This window comes from Rattus norvegicus, chromosome 1 (genome assembly GCF_021556685.1).
Source record: "Rattus norvegicus strain SHRSP/BbbUtx chromosome 1, alternate assembly SHRSP_T2T, whole genome shotgun sequence".
In the NCBI taxonomy this organism is placed as follows: domain Eukaryota; kingdom Metazoa; phylum Chordata; class Mammalia; order Rodentia; family Muridae; genus Rattus; species Rattus norvegicus.
Genome location: NC_141534.1, coordinates 130,053,354 through 130,075,864, shown reverse-complemented (window position 1 = coordinate 130,075,864; position 22,511 = coordinate 130,053,354). Strand labels below are relative to the sequence as shown.

At 50.3% G+C, this 22,511-nt stretch overlaps 1 protein-coding gene across 1 annotated transcript in view; it reads left to right on the top strand.

The window, feature by feature from the left end:
- Klf13 (KLF transcription factor 13) overlaps window positions 1-3,323 on the top strand; it is a 43,682-nt gene extending 40,359 nt beyond the window's left edge. Inside the window, 1 exon segment of the mRNA NM_001438265.1 lies at window positions 2,907-3,323. Within this exon segment, the coding sequence (NP_001425194.1) occupies window positions 2,907-3,196 (290 nt within the window). The 3' untranslated portion in view covers window positions 3,197-3,323.
- The last annotated feature ends 19,188 nt before the right edge of the window (window positions 3,324-22,511 follow it).

The window sequence follows — 22,511 nt, the reverse complement described above, 5'->3', positions numbered from 1 at the left end:
CCCCACACCCTGCATATAGGGGCTCTGTGGTAGCTCCCTCCCAGCCTTCCCTTGGCCTGTAGCTTCTGCCCCTTGTGCCAGTGTAGGCACCTCCCCCCACCCTGTGCCACCAGCACTGCCTAGCCTTGACCCAGCCCCCTATAGCAGTTGGCTTTCAGTCTCCCTTCCTCTACTTCCCTGTTCACCGAGTCCCAAAGCTCACATTCAGTCCTCAGCTCCCTTCTTCCCATGAGATTCCCCTTTCAAAGCCTAATCCCCATCTAGCCCTGTGCCTCCAGTCACCTCCCCCACTCCCAGGCACATATATACACCTGTATTGGTCACTCAACACCCTGTCCCCTGGTCCCTTGTAGCTTCTGAGAATGGGGTGCTCCCGGGGTGGAGGAGGCGAGCTTTGGGATTCTTCAAAAAGGCCAGACTTCTATGGGTATCTATTTTCTCTAATCCAGCTACCTTACTTGGGAGGGCCAGTGCCTTCACACCGTATCCTTGCCAGCTAGCTGTGCTGTACTGGAGGGCAGATGCAGGATTCCAGCCCGCGGTGGGGGATACTGGGGCTGTTGATGAGCCCACCCCACAGGACGTGGGTCACCGGCTATGATGCTGGGCTACCTGCCCTCGCCTCTGTGGTTTCAGTTCAGGCACCCCACCCTGAGGCCCGTCTCCAGAACAGCACTTTCAGAGTGATGCTGGGCTTTACCTCCTGTAGGCACCTGAGACCCTTTCATGGGGCCATGAGATACAATTGTGCTAACTACAGTAACCTCTGCTACCTTTGCCCTTCATAAAGAGTTCAGTGGAAAATTCCAGAGGCCGTGGGATAATTTGATGGCCTCACTTCTGGACAGCTACTGGAATGTGTGCTTGGCTTTTGTTTTGTGTTGTGTTTTTCTCAAATACAATTCCTATCAGGGGCTGTTACAGTACTAGAAGCTCTGAAGTGTGAAGTGTTATGCCCCCCCCCCATCTTCCATTGTTCATAGTAGTGTCTGCCAGTCTCCTAGCCTTGGATATTACCACTGTGAGTGAGCGTCCAGCTTGAGCTCCTATAATTTCTGTTCAGACCTAAGGGGTTTTTTTTTTGGGGGGGGGGGGAGGGTCTGATGCAGGAAGAGAGAGTGGAGCAGGTGGAAGCCAATCATCTCTTGGGGTGAGGACTATGTCCTGAGGGTCCTATCTTGAGCGTGTACTCAGTGAGAGTGGGGAAAGACCTTCCTGCCTTCTTCTCTGTAAGCAAGCTGTCTCCTTAGAGGCTTCCCTTACTCGAAGCCCTTACATTACATCACTTGGACCATGTGTAACCATCTCACAGGCTTCCAGGGGTGCAAGCAGAAAGATCCCAAGAGGGGCTGGGGATTTAGCTCAGTGGTAGAACACTTGCCTAGCAAGCCCAAGGCCCTGGGTTCGGTCCCCAGCTCCGAAAAAAAGAAAAAAAGGAAAAAAAAAAAAAAAAAAAAGAACAGGGATCCAGGGCTATCTCAGTTCCGTGGTTTCTGACTTCACCCTGAACCCAACTCCCATCCCCACCCCAATCTAAGCGGGGGATAACAAAGTAAGAATAAGACATTTGGGACATGCCAGGCCTGGTGCCAGAGCTGACTGTGTACAGCATCACCACGGGGGCCTTTCTGTGAGAGCTGGCATATCCGTTAGCTGCTGTAACATGTGACCACAAAGTGCATAGCTAAAAGCAGCTGAAATTTACTTTTCAGATTTCTTGAATGAAACCAGAAATCTAAGAGCAAGACACTGACTGGCAGGAGTGGTTCTTTCTGGAGGCTCCAATGGAGAATCCACTTTCCTGCTCCTCTCTCCTCATTTCCAGTGCTGGATCCAGCAACCCAGAGCTTATAGATGGTCCAGTCTCCTACCGCCATGTCCCTTTCACTGAGCTTCCCTCTTGTGTAACTTGTAGTTTCATCTCAAGATCTTTCCCTAATATATCTACAAAGAGGTTGTTTTTTTTTTTCTCCTTCTTAATTAGGCCACCTCACAGGTTCGGGGTGGAGGTGGTGGTAGTTAGGGTTTGACTATATCTTTTCATTGCTCATCCTGCTGCAAGCAGTTGGGAACTTGCCTGGTGTAGACTGGGTTTAGCCTGACCCATGTAATGCCAGAGATTGATAGGCCTTGTTAATGTCTGAGGATGAAGTCAGCTTGTAACATTTTTCACTCGACCCCCCTCCTCTGGGACCAGTTAGCAGTGTATCCAACATTCCCGTTTCTTTGACTGTGGTTGGGTTAAGTATTTTTAAAATTGTATCTAAACATCCTTTCTTTTTTGAAAAAAAAAAATTGGAATATGGTGATGCATCTGAACGGCATGCACATGTAAAGACCAGAAGGTGATTTTTGGGAATTGGTTCCCTCTGCCTTGTGGTTCTGGGGCTGGAACTCAGGTTATCGGGCTTGATGAAGCAAGTACCTTTATGTGTCCTACACTGGTTGGCCTCCTTCACACCTGTGTAGGCCTCTCCTGGGCTTTTCTGCGTCGTCATTGTTGTCTGCCATCCTGCTTTGAGTCTCCTAGAGCCTGTCGGAAGTTTGATACATCCCTGGCCCGCCATAGGGCCTCTGGAGCAAAAGCAGCAGGCTGTGTTTGACCCTTCCTTCCTAGACAAGTTGAGGAAGAGTATCCCATGACCTTGCACTCCCTTCCTACTCCTCACCCAGGCCTGAGCACCACTGGCTCCCTGAGAGCTTTGGTTGGCACGCCATGGTCGTCTGGGATCCGCTGCCAGGATTGGCCCTGTCGTCCTTCCTTCCTCAGACATCATCTGCTTCCATCTTGGGCGTGGGCGGAGGGCTCGGTGCAGGACGGGAAGATAGGCCTCGGAGGACAGAGAGTCGGTGGCCTGTAGGCGGTGGGGCATGGCCCAGACTTACCTCTGTTCTGTCACCCGCAGGTGAGAGGCCCTTCGCCTGCAGCTGGCAGGAGTGCAACAAGAAGTTCGCGCGCTCCGACGAGCTGGCCCGACACTATCGCACGCACACGGGCGAGAAGAAGTTCAGCTGCCCCATCTGCGAGAAGCGCTTCATGCGGAGCGACCACCTGACGAAGCACGCACGCCGCCACGCCAACTTCCATCCCGGCATGCTGCAGCGGCGTGGCGGGGGCTCGAGGACCGGCTCGCTCAGCGACTACAGCCGCTCGGATGCCAGCAGCCCCACCATCAGCCCGGCCAGCTCACCCTGAGCACCCGCACCCGGACCGCGCCTCCTCGCCCCTTTGGTAATAGGAAAGCTGAGCGAACTTGAGAAGTCCACAGCAAAACAGTTTTCTTCACCTCAGGTGTCAATTTTTAACAAAAAAGGAAAAAAAATTTTTCTCAAAAAAAACAAAACAAAACAAAACAAAAACACCACCCACAAATTGCACAATACAGCTATCCACGAAGTTGAGATTCAGTGGTGTTGGAAACCCCTCCCCCCTTTCTCAGGGATGAACGCGGTCCACGAGGTCAGTGAGGGCATGCATGCCTTTCTGCCGCCTTACTTTGTACATAGATTTGCACTCTGGAGTTTTCTGTGAGGTTTAGGATTACATTGGGGCAGAACAGGACAGCTGGAAACAGATGTGGTCACTGATATTGTGTTTGTGAAGCAGACCCCCAGAGGCCTGTGACCCTCTCCTGCCTACCACTCAGTTGCGGTCCTCTGCCCCCTTGGCCTGGCTTAGAGCACAGGTGGGCCCGAGGGACTGGCCACCTCACAGGGATGTGGTAAGCCAGGACAGACCATGGGAGCCTTTGCCTGTGGAACTCTGGAGGATATCTGCCTTCTAAGGCTGGTCCTGCCTGTCTGCCTGCCTACCTGCCTCCAGAAGGCCTTGGGGAAATGGAGGCCAGATGCAAACCCTGCCTGGATTGGCACCTCATTGTTGCCAACAACCCACGGAGGCAGCTGGGCCCTGCCTGCCCTACACGAAGGCACCTGGGACCCTTCACTATCACGCCATGTTCTCAGACTGGGAAACAGTGCCCTGGGCACATTGTACTGAAACTGCTCCCCCCACCCCCAAATTGCTGTTGTTTAATCAGCTCCCTAAGCTCTCGTGCCCCGGGCCACCTGGACAGGACCACCACGACCCCTCTGCCTCTTAGTCTGTGTGTGTGGCAGCATGCACATATCCCACAGGACTGGCCATGGCAAAGGCATCGCCAGCCGACTCCTCCTCTGAGCAGCACTGCAGGAGTTGCTATTGGAGAGACAAGGATTCTGCTGCTCTGGGAGGTGCCGTACGAAAATTGCGGGAACCACTTTCTCTGAACCTTGGGTACAGACTTAGCAAACCCACAGTTCCACACTGTTGCATTACCCACTTTCCTCTCCTGCCTGCCCTGCCTGGGAGCACCGAAACCACACCCAGTCTGCAGTGTGGGTTAGGGCAGGGGTGGGTGGCCTGCTGGTAGGACAGCAGGAGTCCAAGCCAGGCCTGTCCTGTTTCTTCTGGAGTCCAGACCTGGGCTGCATTGGCTTCAGGTGCTGGGCCTCATCAGCAAGACCATGTTCTGGTTGCTCCTTTGCAGATACTTGGAGTGTCATCTACTCCCACCCTGCAGAGGCCCAGGCATTTCTTCCCCTTCTCCCAAGAACTGGGGCCTAGGAACACAAGGCCCCAGGACTCTGTGTGTGTGTGTGTGTGTGTGTGTGTGTGTGTGTGTGTGTGTGTGAGCTCGAGTATGTATTGGGTGGTGGGTGGGTTTGGGATGGACTTGTGTTATCTTACAGAGACCTCTCTTCATTCTGATGTGGAGGATCGGCCCCTGTGACTCAGAGGGTCGTAGATGGGCTTCCTGGGCCCAGTGTGCCTTGGTTGTGGCCATTCTGCCTCCACCCCAACCCTCACACAGTTGTGGGGTTCAGCACAGGGAAAACCCAGAGACCATGCCCAGCCAAGTCTCCAGTCTCTGGCTGTTGTCATATGGCTCCCATGTGGATCTTGGGCACCCCTTTCTAACTACCTATGTCAGCTGTGAGAGGCTAATGGCATATGGTGGCTTCTGGTGGCACAGTAGGTGCTGAGTTAGGCTGTGGTATTGTTGTTGCCCAGAGCAGGCACAGTGGGTGGGGATGGTCCCTGCCCTAGTCCAGTGCAAAGCTGGTAACAGCTATGTTTGCATTTCATCTGGGGAAGAGAACGGGGTATGTGGTCGGGGCCTTGACTGAAGGGAACCCTGGGTGCTTGGGATGTGGCGATCTTCATTGCTGAGTTCCAAAGTGTAGTCCCTCCCAAAGTCATTTGTGTGAGGCAGAGAAAGCCACACTCTGAACACATTTCATGTCTCAGGAATTCACATTCCAGATTCAGGAATTTTATTCCAAAGTCCTTTGGTGCACCTACATCCACAGCTCTGAAGACAGAGGCAGCAGTGTGCCCCAAAGGCTAGCCAAGGTGTCTCCTTGTGACCAACCTACCCACAGAGTCACAGCAGGAGACTTTCTAACTCCACCACTGTCTGCCCAGAGGAAGGGTAAAAGGACTCTAAGCCCCACCATGTTGGAATAAAAGAAAGAGCTGGTTTGTTTTAGAGCGGGTTGGGGGGGGGAGGGAAAGCGGGCGTAGGCTGTTTCCAAAGAGAGCACTTAATTTAATTCTCCCCTGAATGACCCAGGGCTGTTCCGTCTGATAGATGGAAGGGTAACGTTGCCTTAAGACAGAAATATGCAGGCCTTGGCTATTTTTGGCAAATGAACGTGTCTTCATTCCCAAAGTGGTTCTCCTTTAATGGCAGGGTGTGGTCCTTCATGGGGCCAGGGCACCCCTCGTGGACCCCCCCCCATATCATCTGGGGCTTCAGTTCATCTCATCAAGGGGTGGGAGGGAGGAAGGAACGTGACTAGATTCAGTTCCAGTGGCTTCTCGTTAGGTTCCCATCTTGTCATAAACAAGGGACGCCTTCTGAGATGCACTGTCTTCCCAGCCCGGGTCTGTTGCAGGATCTTTGAGTTTTTGCGGTTTATGGCCATATTTCCTGGTTTCAATTTGACTTGAGGAACCCATAGGGTGCCCAGGAATAATACTGAAAAGTCAAATCTTTATTTTCGGGATGGGAAGATGAGATCCCACAATGAAAGTGCCTGAGTGAAGGGAGAGTTCCCTACAGCAGCGTCTAAGAGGAGCTCTGGACTTCAGCCATCAAGGGGCTGGAGTTTAGCTCATGTCCCAAATGAGAAAGTCCCTCTTTGTATCAGCCATATCACGGGGCCACTGTCTGTTCCCCAGATGCCTACTGAATCCTACAGCCATACAGAAAATAGCCCTTTCCAAAGAGGGCCTTCGGTTCTCTCTTGATGGGTGCTACGTAGGGATGGACAGTGATGCCCTCTATGGGAGTGTGGTCCTGGAGGTGCCCTACCTGTGTCCTGCCACGGCCCCCCACTCACAGGACCTGAGATACAAAGGCTCCCCACCTCCAGCCCACACCATCGCAACCTTGTTCCAAGGCCAGCATTGGGGCAAGGGAAGGATTCACCAGAGTGCAGCCTCGAGGTGCAAAATCTTGCATCCTGGCGACCCCAGTGAGGATGTTAGATGTGGGGGTGGATGAGGGAAGGTGATATTCTGTGGTCCCAAGAGAAATGTGGCAGAACAGAGAGGCTACCTTTCAAGACTAATGCCTCCCCGCCCCGTCTGCTCCGTCCAGAAGACTGGCCCTTTTCTTGCCAGAAGCAGGTGCTATGATGGACTGCACAGGGTCGGCATTTCCTAGAGGCTTCGTCTGGGATCTCCACCAAGCAGGGGCACCGTCCTGTGAGGCTAAACTGAGCAGCAGCTGGCCTCACGTCTCAGCTCCTGACTGTGGCTTTGTTTACAAGGCTACCTATTTTGACTTCTGACAGGTGTTACCGATTGTCCCCAACCTCCACCCCTCTCCCCTTCACAGAAGGTCATTTGGTCAGAGACAGTGCTGGAAGGTTCATGTGTAGCCATGTTGTGATCAGTAAGAAATGCTTTGTAGGTCACCCACTTTTTTTTTTTTTCCTGCCCAGAGTTTCCGTCTGTCTGTCCTGGTGCCTGCATCTTTCAAAGCTAAAATCCAGATGTTTGACTCACTGTTTTGAAATCAGGATGGCACTAGGAAAAGCCAGGTCCTATGACTAATTCTCCTGATTCCGAGTCTTCGAAGGTTTGTCCTGGACACTGTGCAGAGAATTTTGAACCCGACCATGGATGCACAGTCCAGTGCACTGCTGATACAAGCCGGAGCACTGCTGAGGGAGAGGCCCCAGACCACCAGGGAAGGGAAGCTTGCTTGGTTTCCTTGACCCCTACAGGGTTAGTGGACTTGCTCTGGAACTCTTTAGCCCAGTCCAATCATAATGTCGTTCCCCTCCCCCCCCACCTCCCCCATCTCACACAGCTTTAAAACTTCACTACTTTTATTTAGAAACAAACAGGATGGCAGAGAAGACACCTCCCCCCACATTACTGGGGGTGGGCAGGAAACGTAGGTCAGGCGTGAGGGTGGGGTTTTCTTTCCACCGTTTCCCTAGAGTACTTACTGCAGATCAGCTGCCTGTGCTCATTCCGAATGCTTGTGGGCCGGGTTGCCGGTCTCAGGGCCGAGAGCCTAGACTTAGGAGAATTCCTCCCCCAGGAGTAGCTACATCTTTTGTGACTCAGACACTGCCTGGTCATCCGCTCCAGTGGCATACCTGACTCACAATGTCTACCCTAGTACGTGGGTGAAAGGATCTTTCTCTTGCCCCATTGCACACTGGAGAGGCCCCGGGTGTCCAGTGTGGGGACCCCATGGACAGTACCACAAGGCTCCCTGCTGAGCCACTATGCATTGTGGGGTCAGAGCTCCTGTCCTTCCTTGGTGACTGGAAATCCCTGCTGTGGTTTTGTTGGACAGCCCCAGGTGACTGCTTCCCACCCGAAGCCAGAAGCCATCAGTGGAACTTCTGTGGGATCCTTTGCCAAAATCCCAAGGCAAAATCCAAGGGTCCAAGGCCATTTCCATCCAGTTCCCAGTTTCCTTTTCCATAGGAACTTTTTTTTTTTTTTTAAACCTAGCTCCCAACATGCTTCCAAAGGCCATGTTCCGTCTTTCCTGGATCACTACAGTGAAGTATTACAGTTGTACAGTTCCCAATCTGGCCTTGGCTTGCTCGGATAAAACTTTGTTATGTATTTTGTAAGGCATAGATTCTATATTGTAATGTCCTATGCAAAAGAAAAAAATTAATGAAATTGTAAATTTTATTGTTTTAACATGTATGCATGTTTAGTGACGTTTACATTTTGAAATAAAATTTATGATTCATTATTTTATTTGCCTAGGTGATTCAATTGAGGGGCATGGTCTGCAGAGGTTCTGTTAAAGGGGCAGAAGCTAAAATCTGGAGAAACTGCAGCCGCTGATTGGGAGAGGCAGAATCTCAGCTTGGGAGCTTTGAACAAGGGTAGATTCTCTTCTGTATGTTCTATCCTGTCTTGTGGGGCTTCATTGAGCTCATTAACTAAAGGTCAGTGGACAGATGTGATGCCTGTGTATCCAGAGCGTTACAAGCTTCCTTCAGCCTTCCTTTATTTTACCTGTCACTGTAACAAATAGAATAGTCAGCTCAGAGAAGGGGTCTTGGCTCACGGTTTCATAGGGTCAACCATAGCCAGTTAGTTCCTTCACTGTAAGCCTATGTCATATCAAGAGGGAATGGGGGGAGCATTGCCATTCACCTCTTTCATAAGCTAGGGAGGAAGGGGGTATGGGGGTGGGAGGGGAGGGGGCACATGCCAGGTTTCCACTGTGCCCTTGATGGGCACAGCACCAGGACCTGAAGACTTAGGCTCTGCCATCTATGAATACTGCCACATGGACACCTGGAGGATGCTTCCGACCCAAGGGACAGCACTCCCATAAGCACCTACACTCTCCTTGGATACAGCCACCCTTTGTCTAGGATTCTAGAAAATGTCTATTTCTAGCCACAGAAGTTCTCCGGCTGGTTACAGGCCAAAATTCACTGCCTAGGGGAGAGGCAAGAGATCTGGTATTTGTCAACACCAGAGGCCAAATCTAATTGTCTGTGGCTGCTCCTGGATGCCAGCAGTGGAAACTAACAGCCAGCAGGGTCAGGATGTGACTGGGTCTGTCCCCCATGGTCTGTATCAACAGTAGCATATGGACAGAGTTGGGGTGGCGGGGAGAAGACCGGGGAGAAGACCCGGTTGAGGCCCATATCCACCTTTTGATCCAAGAGGATGCAGTGGCACCCATGCTGTGAGCCATTTTAATCTGTATCTGTAAGTAGAACCCCCTAAGAGATTCTAAATACTGAAAAATAAGGCATTTCAGTTGATGATGGGTTTTCCTGAAGCTACATACCCTGTAGACACTTTGCTAAGATTAGGAGAGGCATGTGTGTTGAAAGCACCCAGACATGTTAACAACCATAAACACGTCATCCTGAAGCATGTGTTGGCACGCGGTCCTTGTAGCCGGTTCTCAGTTGGAGTCTTGCCCCAGGACAGTGTAGTTCACCTCCTTGGCAGTGTTCCCTTACTGTGTAGGAACTTCCGAAGAGAGCAGCAACCCTAGGGTGGGTCTGCTTCCATAAACAGTTGTGTAAGGAAAGGGTCTTGGAGGCTTTAAAAATACTTGACAGGAAAAAGAAAATGCCCGTCGCTCGTGACGTCACCACTGAGAGCTCTGAGAGGGAAGCAGCGTTGATTGCCCCAGAGACCTTGAAGGGGCCCCAGTCGTGGAAAAGAAACAAAATACATCCTGTAAGAAGCCAGCGTCAGCTTTTACTGATACGTGGAGGTGGAATTCATTAGTACACGTGACATCCAAGCAGCACATCTTTATGTCATCCTGGGACAAGGCGGAGAAAGGCCCCTCTGCAGTTGGTGGCGATTTGGTGGAGTACCATATCTGCCCGTGTCCAGGCCCGCCGAGGGGTGGTGTCAGATGGGAGTGTGTCAGGCGTCCGTCATCCCAGAGAGCAGAGTGGCCAAGGTTCACAAGCCACATCTGCCTCTCCTAAGGGTGGACTTACCACGTGTCCTTGTCTGTCTTCTGCTTTTGGGAATGTGGTGTCACAGGGTTAGCTATTAAACAAAAGGTTTGTTTTGACTCAGTCTTAACTATAGATGCAAGGTCTGTTGCCCACACCTGATAGCCTTCCCCCCCCCAATCACAGTCCCAAGGCAGCACATAGAGAGGGGCATGTGTGCACTGCATGTATCACGTCAGGATTCTCAGGAACATTCAGTCACGGGGGCTTCGCTCCTGACCAAGTATCTCGCTCTAAACGTCACAGTTGGGTTAAGCTTGTGCCTCTTTTACCCCTCGCCATGGTTTAACTCCAGCATGCCTTCCTGTTGGGAAGGAACCAAAACCAAACCACAGCACCACCCTTGGAACCAGCTTGCAGACTCTGAGCACCTCCACTGCACGAGACATTCAAGCAGATGGTAAACATTGCTTGACAGGAGCACGGTGAAGAAAGCTGTGTCCTAGGAGAGTCACTCGCCATGCACAGGGTGGCCTGTCTGCTTTAGGTGATTCACAGGGCATGATCATGGAGACCCTTGGAGGGAGCACTCCTTGTAGCCTGTCAGCCATTCAGAGGACCTTAAATGACAAGTTAGGCGTCTGATTTGTGCTGAGGACACAGAGGGCTCAGTTCCCCAGTCAAATCTCACACGTGCCGTGATAGAACACTTACTGTGAGCAACACTCCTCAGGTCTTACATGCAAAGCAGTGTGATCTGGTAAAACTGACAGCCACCTTGTCTGTCTGTCCTGCACCAACAAGGGTGACTGACTCCATGACAGTAGGAGGAGGTGTCAGCAGGCTTTAGCAGTACTGCAAGGGCTCTCCTGGACTCATTCATGTTACTGCTTTAACAAACTTCCCTAGACAGCAACTTAGGGCAACACGCATTTAATATTATTTTTTCTCGTCAAAGCTCTGAAGGTCAAAAAGTCTAAACTGAATTTTCCTGGGTTGTAGTCAAGGTGTCAGTATGACTGCTTCCTTCTGAACATTTTCAGAGTCCGTGTACGTTCCTTGGCATGTGTCCCTATCATTCTTCCAAACCGTCAAGGGAACCTTCTTTAGTGTCTCTGCCTCTGTGATTGCATCCGACCTACCTAGTAACGCAGGCCCACCGGGCTGCTCTTAAAGAACAGAAGGGCTGGGAAGGAAGGCCCCAGGTCTCCCAGATCTGAGTATTGCTGTGGGCTCGTGTGGTCCTTCATAGCTTTCCCTTCACCTTAGATTCCAGATCGTTGGGACACGGACACCATCATGCCCTGCAAGCATATTCAGCCTTCATCGCAGTGGTGACCGTTGCAGTCCTGGACAGGGCTTGGGTCTCCGCTGATACCAGTTTGAGCTTCCATATTGAACACACTGAGCACGACTTGTGTAGCCACAGTGAGCCTGCTCAGGCTTTTGTTCTCTCCTGGGAAGTAGGCCTGGCCATGGCGTATGGAGGGTGACGTTCGCAGGAGGCAGCAGAGGCCAGGCACTGCAGCAGCAGATCAGGAGCCCTGCCAAGCCTTCGGGCCAACCAGGGTCTGGCCTATATTCCCAGACACTTGTGGGAAATGGCGTGCGGCCCTGCAGGATTGTTGTGGATGGAGACCAAGGCCAGCCTGGGGTGTGGGTTGTCTGGCTTACACTGACACACCTGCCTGGATGCCTGGACCAGCAGCCAGCTCAGCTTCTCCACTTCCACTGCGGCCTGATACATCACTGTACACCAAGGGGCAGCTGCTGCTTGGTCAGCACCGTCTGCAGAAGGCATGATGGGCTGATTTATAACACAGAGAGGATGAGGTTAGAGAGGCAAAGTGGCCTTCCCAGGCTTGCACAGCTTTGGGTTAAGTAAAAAGTTATTATGACCTAACTGGGGGTACTTCTGCCCAGTTGTTGATGCCATAAAGGTAGTGCCCCCGTAATTTCAGTTATGCATGAATCTCTCCAACACACTGGGTTCACTTCGTTTGCACAAACACCTAGCAGTGAGATTACCAGCTCACAGGGGAGTCCTACTCCTTAGTGTGTACTGGCTTCTCGCTGCTGTTTCCGTAATTCCTGTGCTGGGTCACTTTCATCCTCATTGACTATACAGAGTGAGAAGGGGTCCCTTTTCACAGCATCCTCGCCAGTAGTAGTTTTGTCTGGTTTTTGTTGTTGAATTTCTGGTTAGCTCCGACTGGCCTAGACAATTCTCAATCCTCCTGTCTCAGCCTCTAGAGTGTCGGGAGTGCGGATGTGGCATGTAGCACGATACCCAGCTGGCTTGGGTTTTTTTTTTTTTTTTTTTTGATAATGCCAGAGTCATTCTTTATGACTGTCTGAGTCTTACTGTCCTCCATTTTCAACCTTACTAGTCGGGGCATGATTTCTATGTGTGCTCTCCAGAAGCACCAGGCAGAGAGAAAATCGGTATTATTTGTTAACGGAGCTTTCGCGATCAGCTTCCCCCTTGAGTCCTCTGAACACAGACACTGTGGAGGCAAGGCTGTTGATTGACTGCTGTTGGTGCTTAGCAAACAGGTCAGCACGTGCTTACTCTAGTAAACAGACCAACCCCCACCTCTTGTCTGTGTCCTGATCCTTTCTCTTAGTCACAGAGGTCTACAAGACCAGTCCCTGCACTGTAGCCCTAACACTGTCCGAGTGAGAAGATGGCCTTGTTCCTCAGCTCAACAATGTCTTTCCCATCGTGGGCCAGTGAGCTTCCTACCTATGAAGACCTTCACTGTGATAGGAGCAGGTGGCAGTTCACAGAAGCTGTGTAAAGATGGACTTACAAGCCTCAGATCCAGGCGGGTAATGCCTCTGCAGTGGGGATGAAGGGCCAGGGGAGGCACACATAGCAATTGCCAGCAGGCTGGTGCTGGTGGGAGGAGTCCGTCAGAACTCACACTTCCTTCACATACGGTTTTGTAAATGTAGCAGATATTAAATTATGAAATATGAAAGCCAAAAATATTTAAAACATTCTTAACATCCAAGATGAGGAGTTAGCTCTGAATCACACGATACCAAGCTTATTTCTAAGGGAAACAAATCCTGTAAGAACAGGATTTCTGTGTGTGCGTGTGTGTGGGGGGGGTGCTCAGGAGATGGCTACAGAGCACATGGCTGTGTGAGCACATAGGCCTGGGCTTGGATCCCCAACACCCCTGTAAAAAAGAGGGTGTGGATGTGTCAACAATCCCGTCTTTGTGAGAAGCAAGCAGGAAGACTTCTGGGGCTTGATAACCAACCAGATTGGCAAAATCAGTGAGTTCTAGATTCATCGAGAAACCCTGCCTTAAATCATAAGGTGGGGAGTGAGGCAGACGCTCAGCATCAATATCGCGCGCGCGTGCGCGCGCACACACACACACACACACACACACACACACACACACACAATCTACAGTTATTCGATGTCTGTATTATGCATTTATAGACAGAAGATGCGTGGGACACAAACTTTGGTACCCAAAGACACAGAAGGCATTCGTCTACTTGCTTTTATTCTCTAAATTTCGAAACTGCTCAGGTAGAGTTTATGTCAGGAAAACCTACAAGGGTACTTCTCTGAGGTAAAGGCTTGCCAAAGGCCAGCTGATGACATGAGCCCCACCACCACACTTCCAAGGACCCCACCAGCTACCATGGCCTACCCTTAGAACTCACCTTAGATGTCCCCAACAGGAGTCCATAGGAGGACAGATGTGCTCCAGACCTCTTTTTCCTGTCCCCCAGCATAGTAGCATGAAGAAAGGACAAAAAAACCCTGAATATCCGATCATTGGAGTCACACCTCAAATTGACTGTCCCAAGAAATCGAGCTACAGAATAATGGGAGCCACCCAGCCATGCCAGCCTCCCACACAACATTGCCTGCTATGGGCTGAATGTCACCTGCCCCCCTTCATATGTTGCAGCTGAGTCCCTAGAGAAGGAATTAAAACCCCAGGAGGTGCTCATGTTTCCACAACGTTCATGCCGAGATTGGTACATTCATAAGAAGACAAGAGGGATGATCTCTCCTGGACATTTGAAGACACAGGGAAGAAGTTGGCACTCTGCCTGCCCTCTCCAGACACTGGATCAGGGCCACCCTGATCTTCTGGGGCACTAGGTCTGTGAGCAATAAATATTACTGGTATGTGGTGGTTTGTTTTAGCAACCTAAACTGACTCTTGAGTCTAAATTGTGACTATGAAACCACATGATAAAGAGTCACTATCAGTTAGATGGCTCCAAAGGTCCAGGGGTTCATCAATGCTCACATGTTACATTTAAGGTTTATTAGAGGGGCATATGCTCCCTCTACTGTTTGTACCTTATGTGTTTGAATTTATAGGGTACAAGTTCTTGTGGGCATTCTGGGCATGTCTAAGATGGTCTGAAGACCATCTGTCTTAGTTAGGGTTTTACTGCTGTGAACAGACACCATGACCAAAGCAAGTCTTATAAAGGACAACATTTAATTGGGGCTGGCTTACAGGTTCAGAGGTTCAGTCCATCATCATCAAGGTGGGAGCATGGCAGCATTCAGGTAGGCATGGTTCAGGCAGAGCTGAGAGTTCTACATCTTCGTCTGAAGGCTGCTAGTGGAAGACTGACCTCCAGGCAGTTAGGATGAGGGTCTTAAAGCCCACACTCATAGTGACACACCTACTCCAACAGGGTCATACCTTCTAATAGTGCCACTCCCTGGGGCAGGCCTTTACAAATCATCATACCATCCCTGCAGTGTGAGGACCACGGGGCCTGGGGGTGGCAGTGACCAGTCTGTTCTCTGCACAGAGCAGAGCAGTGCTCGGGATGTTGCCAGGGAGTCTGGCATCCAGATCACTGCTCATCTTGGACTCAAGCCATTCGGTGACACAGAGTAAAAATAGAATGAGCTGTCTCCAGTAGGGAGAAGAGGCCTGCGGCTTGATGGGAAGCTTCTTAAAGGAGAGCAGGTTTCATTGATCTGAGCCCAGAGAAGGATGCTGTGGTGTGGGTGGGGTCACGGGTATCTGAAGGTGGGTGATGGGTGCTGTCTGCTCTTCTAGGCTAGCATCCAGTCCTTGGGTAACCACTGGAGACGGTTTGTTTTCCTGTATGTATGTACTTGGGAAAAAGATCAAGTGTACCCATCTACATTTGGTAATGGTTGTAAAATTGATTGAGAAAATGCCAGTGGAAATGCTTTAAAATGCCCAAGCAGCAAATGTTTTATTTTAGCATGCTAAGTCAAGGCATTTAGAGTCTTGAAGTAATTTGTTCATGGGCTCCAGTTTTTTTTTTTTAATAAAAACTTTTTAAAGATTTCTTTTATGTATAATAGTACACGATAGCTGTCTTCAGACCAACCAGAAGAGGGCCTTGGATCCCATTACAGATGGTTGTGAGCCATCATGTGGTTGCTGGGAATTGAACTCAGGACCTCTGGAAGGACCTCTTAACTGCTGAGCCATCTCTCCAGCCCATGGGCTCCAGTTTTTAAAGCTAGTGAGAGATACACATTGGAACAAAACTTTAAAAAGATCCCCTCCCCAAATCTTATGGTGAAAGATTCTCTCCTTCTTGCCTTCCTACATACCAGTAAGATGAGTCTCTTACTGTTTTGAAACCTTGCTGCTAAGGTGCAAGTCTGATATTACCAAAAAGCCCTGAGCTCTGTACAAAATGTCAGACTCCCTTTGTCAGCAGGGCCTCTCTCTACCTGGGGGATCTCAAACACCTCCACCTACGTGAGGAATGTCAACTGGCCCTGCAATGGAGATTCCTGGAATGCCTCCCCATGCTAATGAGGCTTCTCAGTACCTTTGCCACCCTGAATATTCTCATCCCCTTCCCGACAACTGTACAACCCTTGGTTACCCCAGATAAAGTCTATGCATACAATCCCACCCAAATAAAGAAATATAAACAAGCTAAGATTGTCTCAGAGAGCTGTTTTGTCGAAGATCATTGGAGAAGGCCTTCAAGATCCTTGAGAAGTCCTCCTCTGCCTTGCCCCCGGTATTCATTCCTAGTTGGACAGGGCCTGGGAGTTCCTGCAGAACCCCACCAGCCCCACCGGGCTCTACTTCATCCTTCCAGCCTGGTGTGTAGTGGACGTCTGGGCACCTGGAGAGAAGGGAATTGGAGGACGAAGAACCATAGCTGGACCCCAAAATGCATTCCACATCTTTATAGCACTTAAGTATTTTGTTTGTCCTTCTTCTTTATATAAAGGCTTGCTTGTATTATTTTTAATTATATGTGTCTGTGTGGGAGTATGCATGTAAGTGCAGGTACCCATGGAGGCCAGAGGAATTGCATCCCCCTGGTGCAGGATTACAGTGAACTACTATGTGGGGGCTGGAAAGCTACATTGGGTCGTCTACAACAAATGCTCTTAGCTGCTGAGCCATCTCTCCAGTCCCAAATCATTCTCTTAAACAAAATAATTGATTCAAAGAATGAATATGGTAATTAACTCTCCCTCTTTGCTTCCCAGTTCTGGACCTGGGGTTCAGTGTTCCATGACAGACATTCTGAAGTTATACAGTGCCCTCCCCACCCCGCCCATTTGCTGACCGCCCTGTCTACTTTTCTTACCTGCCCTCCTCAGTCGTTTGCTTTTTGTAAACTAAAGGCAGATTTGTGGGTATACCATTATGTACCTTGGTTTTTGAGACAGGGCCTCACTCACTGGCCTGGGTCTGGCCACTGATCCCCAGGGATCTGCCTATCTCCACCCCTTAACCACGCCCCTTAGCCCTTAACCACGCCCATTAGCCCCGCCCCCTAGCCACTCAGTATTAGCTCCAGCCCTGGCATTAGAGGTGAGTTACCATTCTCACTCTTCCCCTAGCTCTCATAAAGATGGACTTCAATGGTTCAGAAGGGACTCAGGGTAACCATGTTACATACAATAATGGACAGACTATGCAGCTAAAGGTCCCAGGGACATTCCCTTCTTTGTGAGCCTAATGTGGCGCTACCTAATACTATGTAAGGAAGATATTTCTGACATCAAAAGAAAATCGAAAGCCAAGTGTGATGTCTAAGCTACTCGGGACTTCTCTGCTGACTTCGGAAATGCAGTAGGAAATACCTGTCCCTGAAGAATAAACACACAAACGAAATGGAGGCTGGAGAGATGAGTTAGCTATGATGAACACTTGCTTCCTCAGAGGACCAGAGGTCAGTTCTCAGCACCTCACAACCTCCTGTAACTCCAGCTCTAATGAATGCAACGTCATTTTCTGGTCTCTTTGGGCCAGTGTACACATGCGTGTGCACACACACACACACACACACACATGCACGCACACACACGTACACACGCACACACTCAATCTGTTCTAAAAAGATTGGATGGCTACCTTTCCACCTAGTAGCTAAAAGCAATGACGTTTTCTTTACTTTCAAGTTGAAGCATGATTTTCTTGCATATATTTTTGTCTCCATAGCTTTGAATCCACCCCCCCTTTCTTGTCAGTAGCATGACATTACCCCCTCACCACCATTTTTCTGCCCTACTCCTTCCTCCCCCTTCTACCCTAATCTGACTACTCCCTGCGGGCCTGGGACTCCCTCTGCTTTGGTGGGTCACCAAGTGAGTAGTCCCAAACGCATGCCTTTTGCTTCATTTTCTTTCTTACTTCGCTGGACCACATTCTTCAGTGAAGGATACATAGGAGGTGTGATTTGTTTTAGTTTATCTTTATTCTGTCTCATACGTAACTGATAGCTTGGCCCAGGATAGAAAATGAGGTTTGACAGTGCTTTGCACATCCATTGCGACAGACCGGAAGTCAGATGCCCGGGAGTCCTCAGCCTGTGTAACAAATGCACATTCACGCCATCTCTGAAACCTGTCACGAAGTCACTTCCTGTTGCTTTGTGCTCGCACACATGTCTCTCTATGGACCTTCCTTCACCCGCATTCCTTGGGCAACTCCATCTGAGGCTCTCTGCAGTCCTGAGTGTTTCTTTCTTTTCTTTTCTCTTTTTCTTTTTTTCTGAGCTGGGGACCGAACCCAGGGCCTTGCGTTTGCTAGGCAAGCGCTCTACCACTGAGCTAAATCCCCAACCTGTCCTGAGTGTTTTCTATTATCCCATTGCTGACTGCTGTCCCTTCACGGTCTCCCTGAGGAACTCCTTAGTGGACAGTGGACTTACTGAATCCATTCTCCATGTCTTCACTCAGTATTCACTTGTGTTTACTTCCCCCTTTTCCTGTTTTCCCGAAGCTGAAATAACCATGTGCTTTCAAGTCTCATTCATCTTCTGAAACCTAGACCGTCTGTGTGGTATGTCAGTCTGTCAGGTTCATTTCCATCCTTTCCTCTGTCCCCAAGAAGTACCATGGCCACCTCTGTGTAGTACCCCGCCCCTGTTCAGTTCTTACTGGGCCGCTGATACAGGTAAGGCAGAGCCCTTCTCTGGAGCAGGAGGCCGAGGAAGCTTCCCTAGCTGTGGGAACTATGGGGATGTAGTTGGTTGTGAGGACTGATGGGGTTAGATTCTGTGGGGGAATTTATGGAGGGTTGTAGAGCAGTCTTTGGGGGGCTATGAAGGACTGAATACAAGGGTGAATTGGGAGGGGTCTGTGAATTGGGAGGGGGCCGTAAGAGACAGAGGGAGCTGCATATGTCAGTTTTTGGAGCCATTGAGGATATTTCCCTCTTCAGTCTTCAGGGGCTCCCAGGGACAGTCAGAGTCAAAGGAAGGTCAGAGGGACCAGTTCAGAAAGCCCTCCCAGAACTTCCCAAGGCTCTCATAAATTCCTGGAATTCTGAACTGCTTGCCCTCTGGTGTTTTCTGTGGAAATGGGGAAGGCTGTGATTCATGTCTGGGCTGGTGGTGCCTGTTGGGCTGGGAGACCCAGAGTCATGGGAAGAGGGGTGCTCAAGGCCTGCCACTCCCCAAAAACTGCCTGCAGTGACTTGGGCCCCAGGCTAGCTTTCTCATGGGTAGACCCTACTCCCAGGACAGTGACAGGTTCTCTAGGGCAGTGGTCCCTGGAGATACTCAACCTGGCTCAGACCATCCTCTGGGTCCCCTCTCCCCCTCTCACTTGGTTCCCAAAGCCCCTCTTAGGATTAGAGATGGGAACGTCACTGTCTCCATCTTCCCATTTGATCCATCTGGGGAACTACCACCCTGCTCAAGAGCCACTCTAGATTAAGAGGATGTTGTTTGGGTAATTATAATCGCTGGCAGCATCCTTTGTAAACTCACAGTTGTTTCTGTTGCTGTTTTAAGTTACATTGTTACTATGAGGGGAGAGAGGTTGGTCAGAGGAGGGCAACTGTAGTTCTGGGAGGATGGAACTCAGAAGTCTTAGAAGCAGGAGCTTTTCCGCTGGTGAGTCATCTCTGGCGGATGTTTAAGACCATCAGAGAGAGGGACTGGAGACACACCATTCTCATCTTTAGGGAGAGAACTGAGTACTGACTCTCTCTCTCTCTCTCTCTCTCTCTCTCTCTCTCTCTCTCTCTCTCTCTCCTGCCCCCCCCCCTGTCCTTCCCTCCCTCTGGCTTGTCTTAACTTCCCCACTCCCCATGACTAGGCTAGGCTGTCTCTGACCCTACCAGTCCTTGTAACCATTACCCCCAGGGTCCTCTGCTTCCTGGCCACACATCCCTCTGTCCTCCATCTGCAAGTGACCTGTAATGAGTCTTTTCCTGTGTTTCAGGCTTTCCCGAGGCTACTGCTGCTCTGTCTTCTCTCCCAGAACACGTTCAGGAGGATGATCTGTTCCAGGGCCTCAAAGTGGAGTGATCCCAGTAGATGACTTTTCAGAAACTCTGAGGTCTACCCTGTTTCAGCATCGGGGACTACAGGACTTTGATATAGGTGTGGTGAAGACTTATGCTGATTCCCTCAAAGGTCCCTTTCCTACTAGATACTCTCAGAAGGTCTGTTTCCTGAAGCAGAGGTGGCCTGTTCCTGAGAGCTCTGAGTGTGTGTTTTGTACATGTATGTGTGTGCCTGTATGTGTGTCCAGCAACGTCCAGCAAGGCCTTGTTACACACTGGGAGGGACAGGTATAAATTACCACCTCGATCTCACTGAGGGGAAGCCATACCACCTCATGGCTGCCACTCTGGCCGCAACTCTGGCTGGTGCAAGACCACAACCTCTGTCTCTGCCTGGGGCCTTGGATAGTTTGAAATGGCTAGAAACTGGTCCATGGGTTCTTTCTTTTAAAAATGCCTTCCTCCTCCCACCCCCTTTCTCTTGTGTGCTTCTGTGGGGCCTGGCAACAGCTTTTAGGAGCTAGTTCTCCTCCATGCGAGTCTCGATCAAACTCACCTAGTCGGGCTTGGCAGGAACACTTTTATCCTCTGAGCCATCTTGCCCAACGAGAACCCACAGTATTTGTTACAGAAAGAGTCACTAGTTTGTTGGGACTGGGAGCTTGATGAGCACGTTCTGATGTGGATGTTGGCATGTTGCTCCCCACTTCCTGCAGGCTCAGCTTCGGTGAATCCCTAGTACGGAGTTGTCACCCCAGCCTCTTGGATGGGTGACTTGGCTGTTCAGCTTTCTTCCACACTCTGCCTTGACTATTAGTCTGCTTATCCTTGTCCCCCAGAGCCAACCCCATTGGGCTTTGGGGTTTGCACAGCAGCTGCGTCTGCCTCCTGGACAGAAGTGGAAACTGGGAAGCAGAGGCAGGCACGGGCGACTCCAGCTGGTGGTGTGGCCCTGAGGGTGGTGATAGGCAGCACTCCTGTGGAAATTATGCTCAAGGTCTGCTAGGAACAGCTCCAGGTCTGTGCATGCAGGTCCCCTCCCCCGCATAGCCTCCTGCCCTATAGATGAATAAACAGGCACACAAGGAGAAACAAGAACTAGCCGTGGAAGACCACGTCTTGGCCTCTCCTGCCCAAGGAGAGGAATTCAGCAGCTGTTCTAAACCTGCATCGTGAGCCCTTGGCTCTCTCAGGGGCTTACCTTGGCAGATAGCAAAGGCAGCCCCAAGCATGGCTCAGAGTCTGAGTTCAGCTTTTATAACCGTAAGTTGGAGAGGAGAGGCTATGACTTCCCCAGACCCAGGGGTTCTTCTGGACAAACTGCTTTTCAAACCTGTGGGGTGGGAGACAAGATAAACTGCATGGTTTTACAGCTTCTGGGCCCCGGGGTATACGGTAGGGGTCAGCTCCTTTCCCGGAGTTCTGTGGATGGCAGGTTTCCTGGTCTTGTTCTCGGGTCTTGTTTTTCTGTTTTGTTTTGTTTTAATGGGTTTTTTTTGGGGCGGGGGGAGCATTTTTCTTTATTTCAGATCCTTTACAAATAAGCAATGGGGTTGTTGGTTTTCTGTCTGGCTACTTTCTGGTGGCAGGGGGGAACATGTCCTTTGGGGGTTCTTGGGCCTAGAGACTCTACGAGTTTTATAGTCCATTTTGTGTGTACCAGGTGGTCGTGGTGATGTAGTCCAGCGGGAATGTCTGTAAAAAGTTCAAAACATGGGATAAAAACGTAAGTTTGTGCACAGTAAGGAGAAAGGAAGTAAGTGAGAAGAAGAGCGGAATGGGAGGGGACCAAGAGCCCAGCAGAAGAGAAGGGTTTTCCTCCTCTAGGTCTTTGGGTCCTATTGCAAACCGGTTTTGAACTATAGGTATGGAAGCAGTGTTTTTCACTAGAGGAGGGCACGAGTCCCTCCGTTGGTAGTGATCAGGAGGTTTGGCTCTGTGTGACAGCTAAAGAGTCAAGCGGATCTTGAATTGTGTTGCTCTGATCTTACATTTCTTTGGTACAGCAGGGCTAACATAATTCTTTGTGCCAGGCTCCAATCCTGGGAAACTGGTGGGCAGTGCGATGAAGAACACTGTAGCTCTTATTACCATGGGTTTAAAGGGGAACAGGGTCTTTTTCTCCTAGTTTAGGATTGGTCAGTTTGAACAAGGATAAGAGAGCCGATTGGCCCACAATTGTGATGGGCATCAGCAGGGGGACCTACTGGCCAGAGGAGGGAGGCGGGGTGGGGGAGGGTGGGGGGAGGGGGTTGGCAGGGAGGGGCCTGCTGGGCCTTTGTTGTTAGCTGCAGACTTCTGTCTTAGGTGAGAAAGAAGCCGGCCATCTTGGAAGTTTGCCATGCTTGTTACCGAGTTGTAGCCCCTCTTCCTATCTGTATGTTAATCGAGGCTCTGTCTATTACTTACTTTGTTCCCCTTCTCAGAGGTCACCCTAACTACTGTTAAAGGTTTTGGAAGCACAGACCTTTCCAGTGGCTTCCAACCTGGAAAAGGGGTTGATGGAAAAGGGGAATCCATTAGAGCCACCAGAGGAAGGTTGGTATAAAGACTGTGATAAAACTTTACAGATGACAGAGACCCATAAAGCCGTCCTGTAGTGACATACTAGGAGCATGTTATGTGAATGAGGTGGCACCTGTAACGTGCAAAAAAAGAGATAATTTGTACTGCCATAATTCCTATTGATAGGATAGGTGATAGTCGGGGCAGCATTGCCCTTGTTAAAGGAAAGAGCAGGTCTGAAGATCCCCCCCCCTTACCTTGTCCACTGTAAGATGTGAACCATGGGGGAGG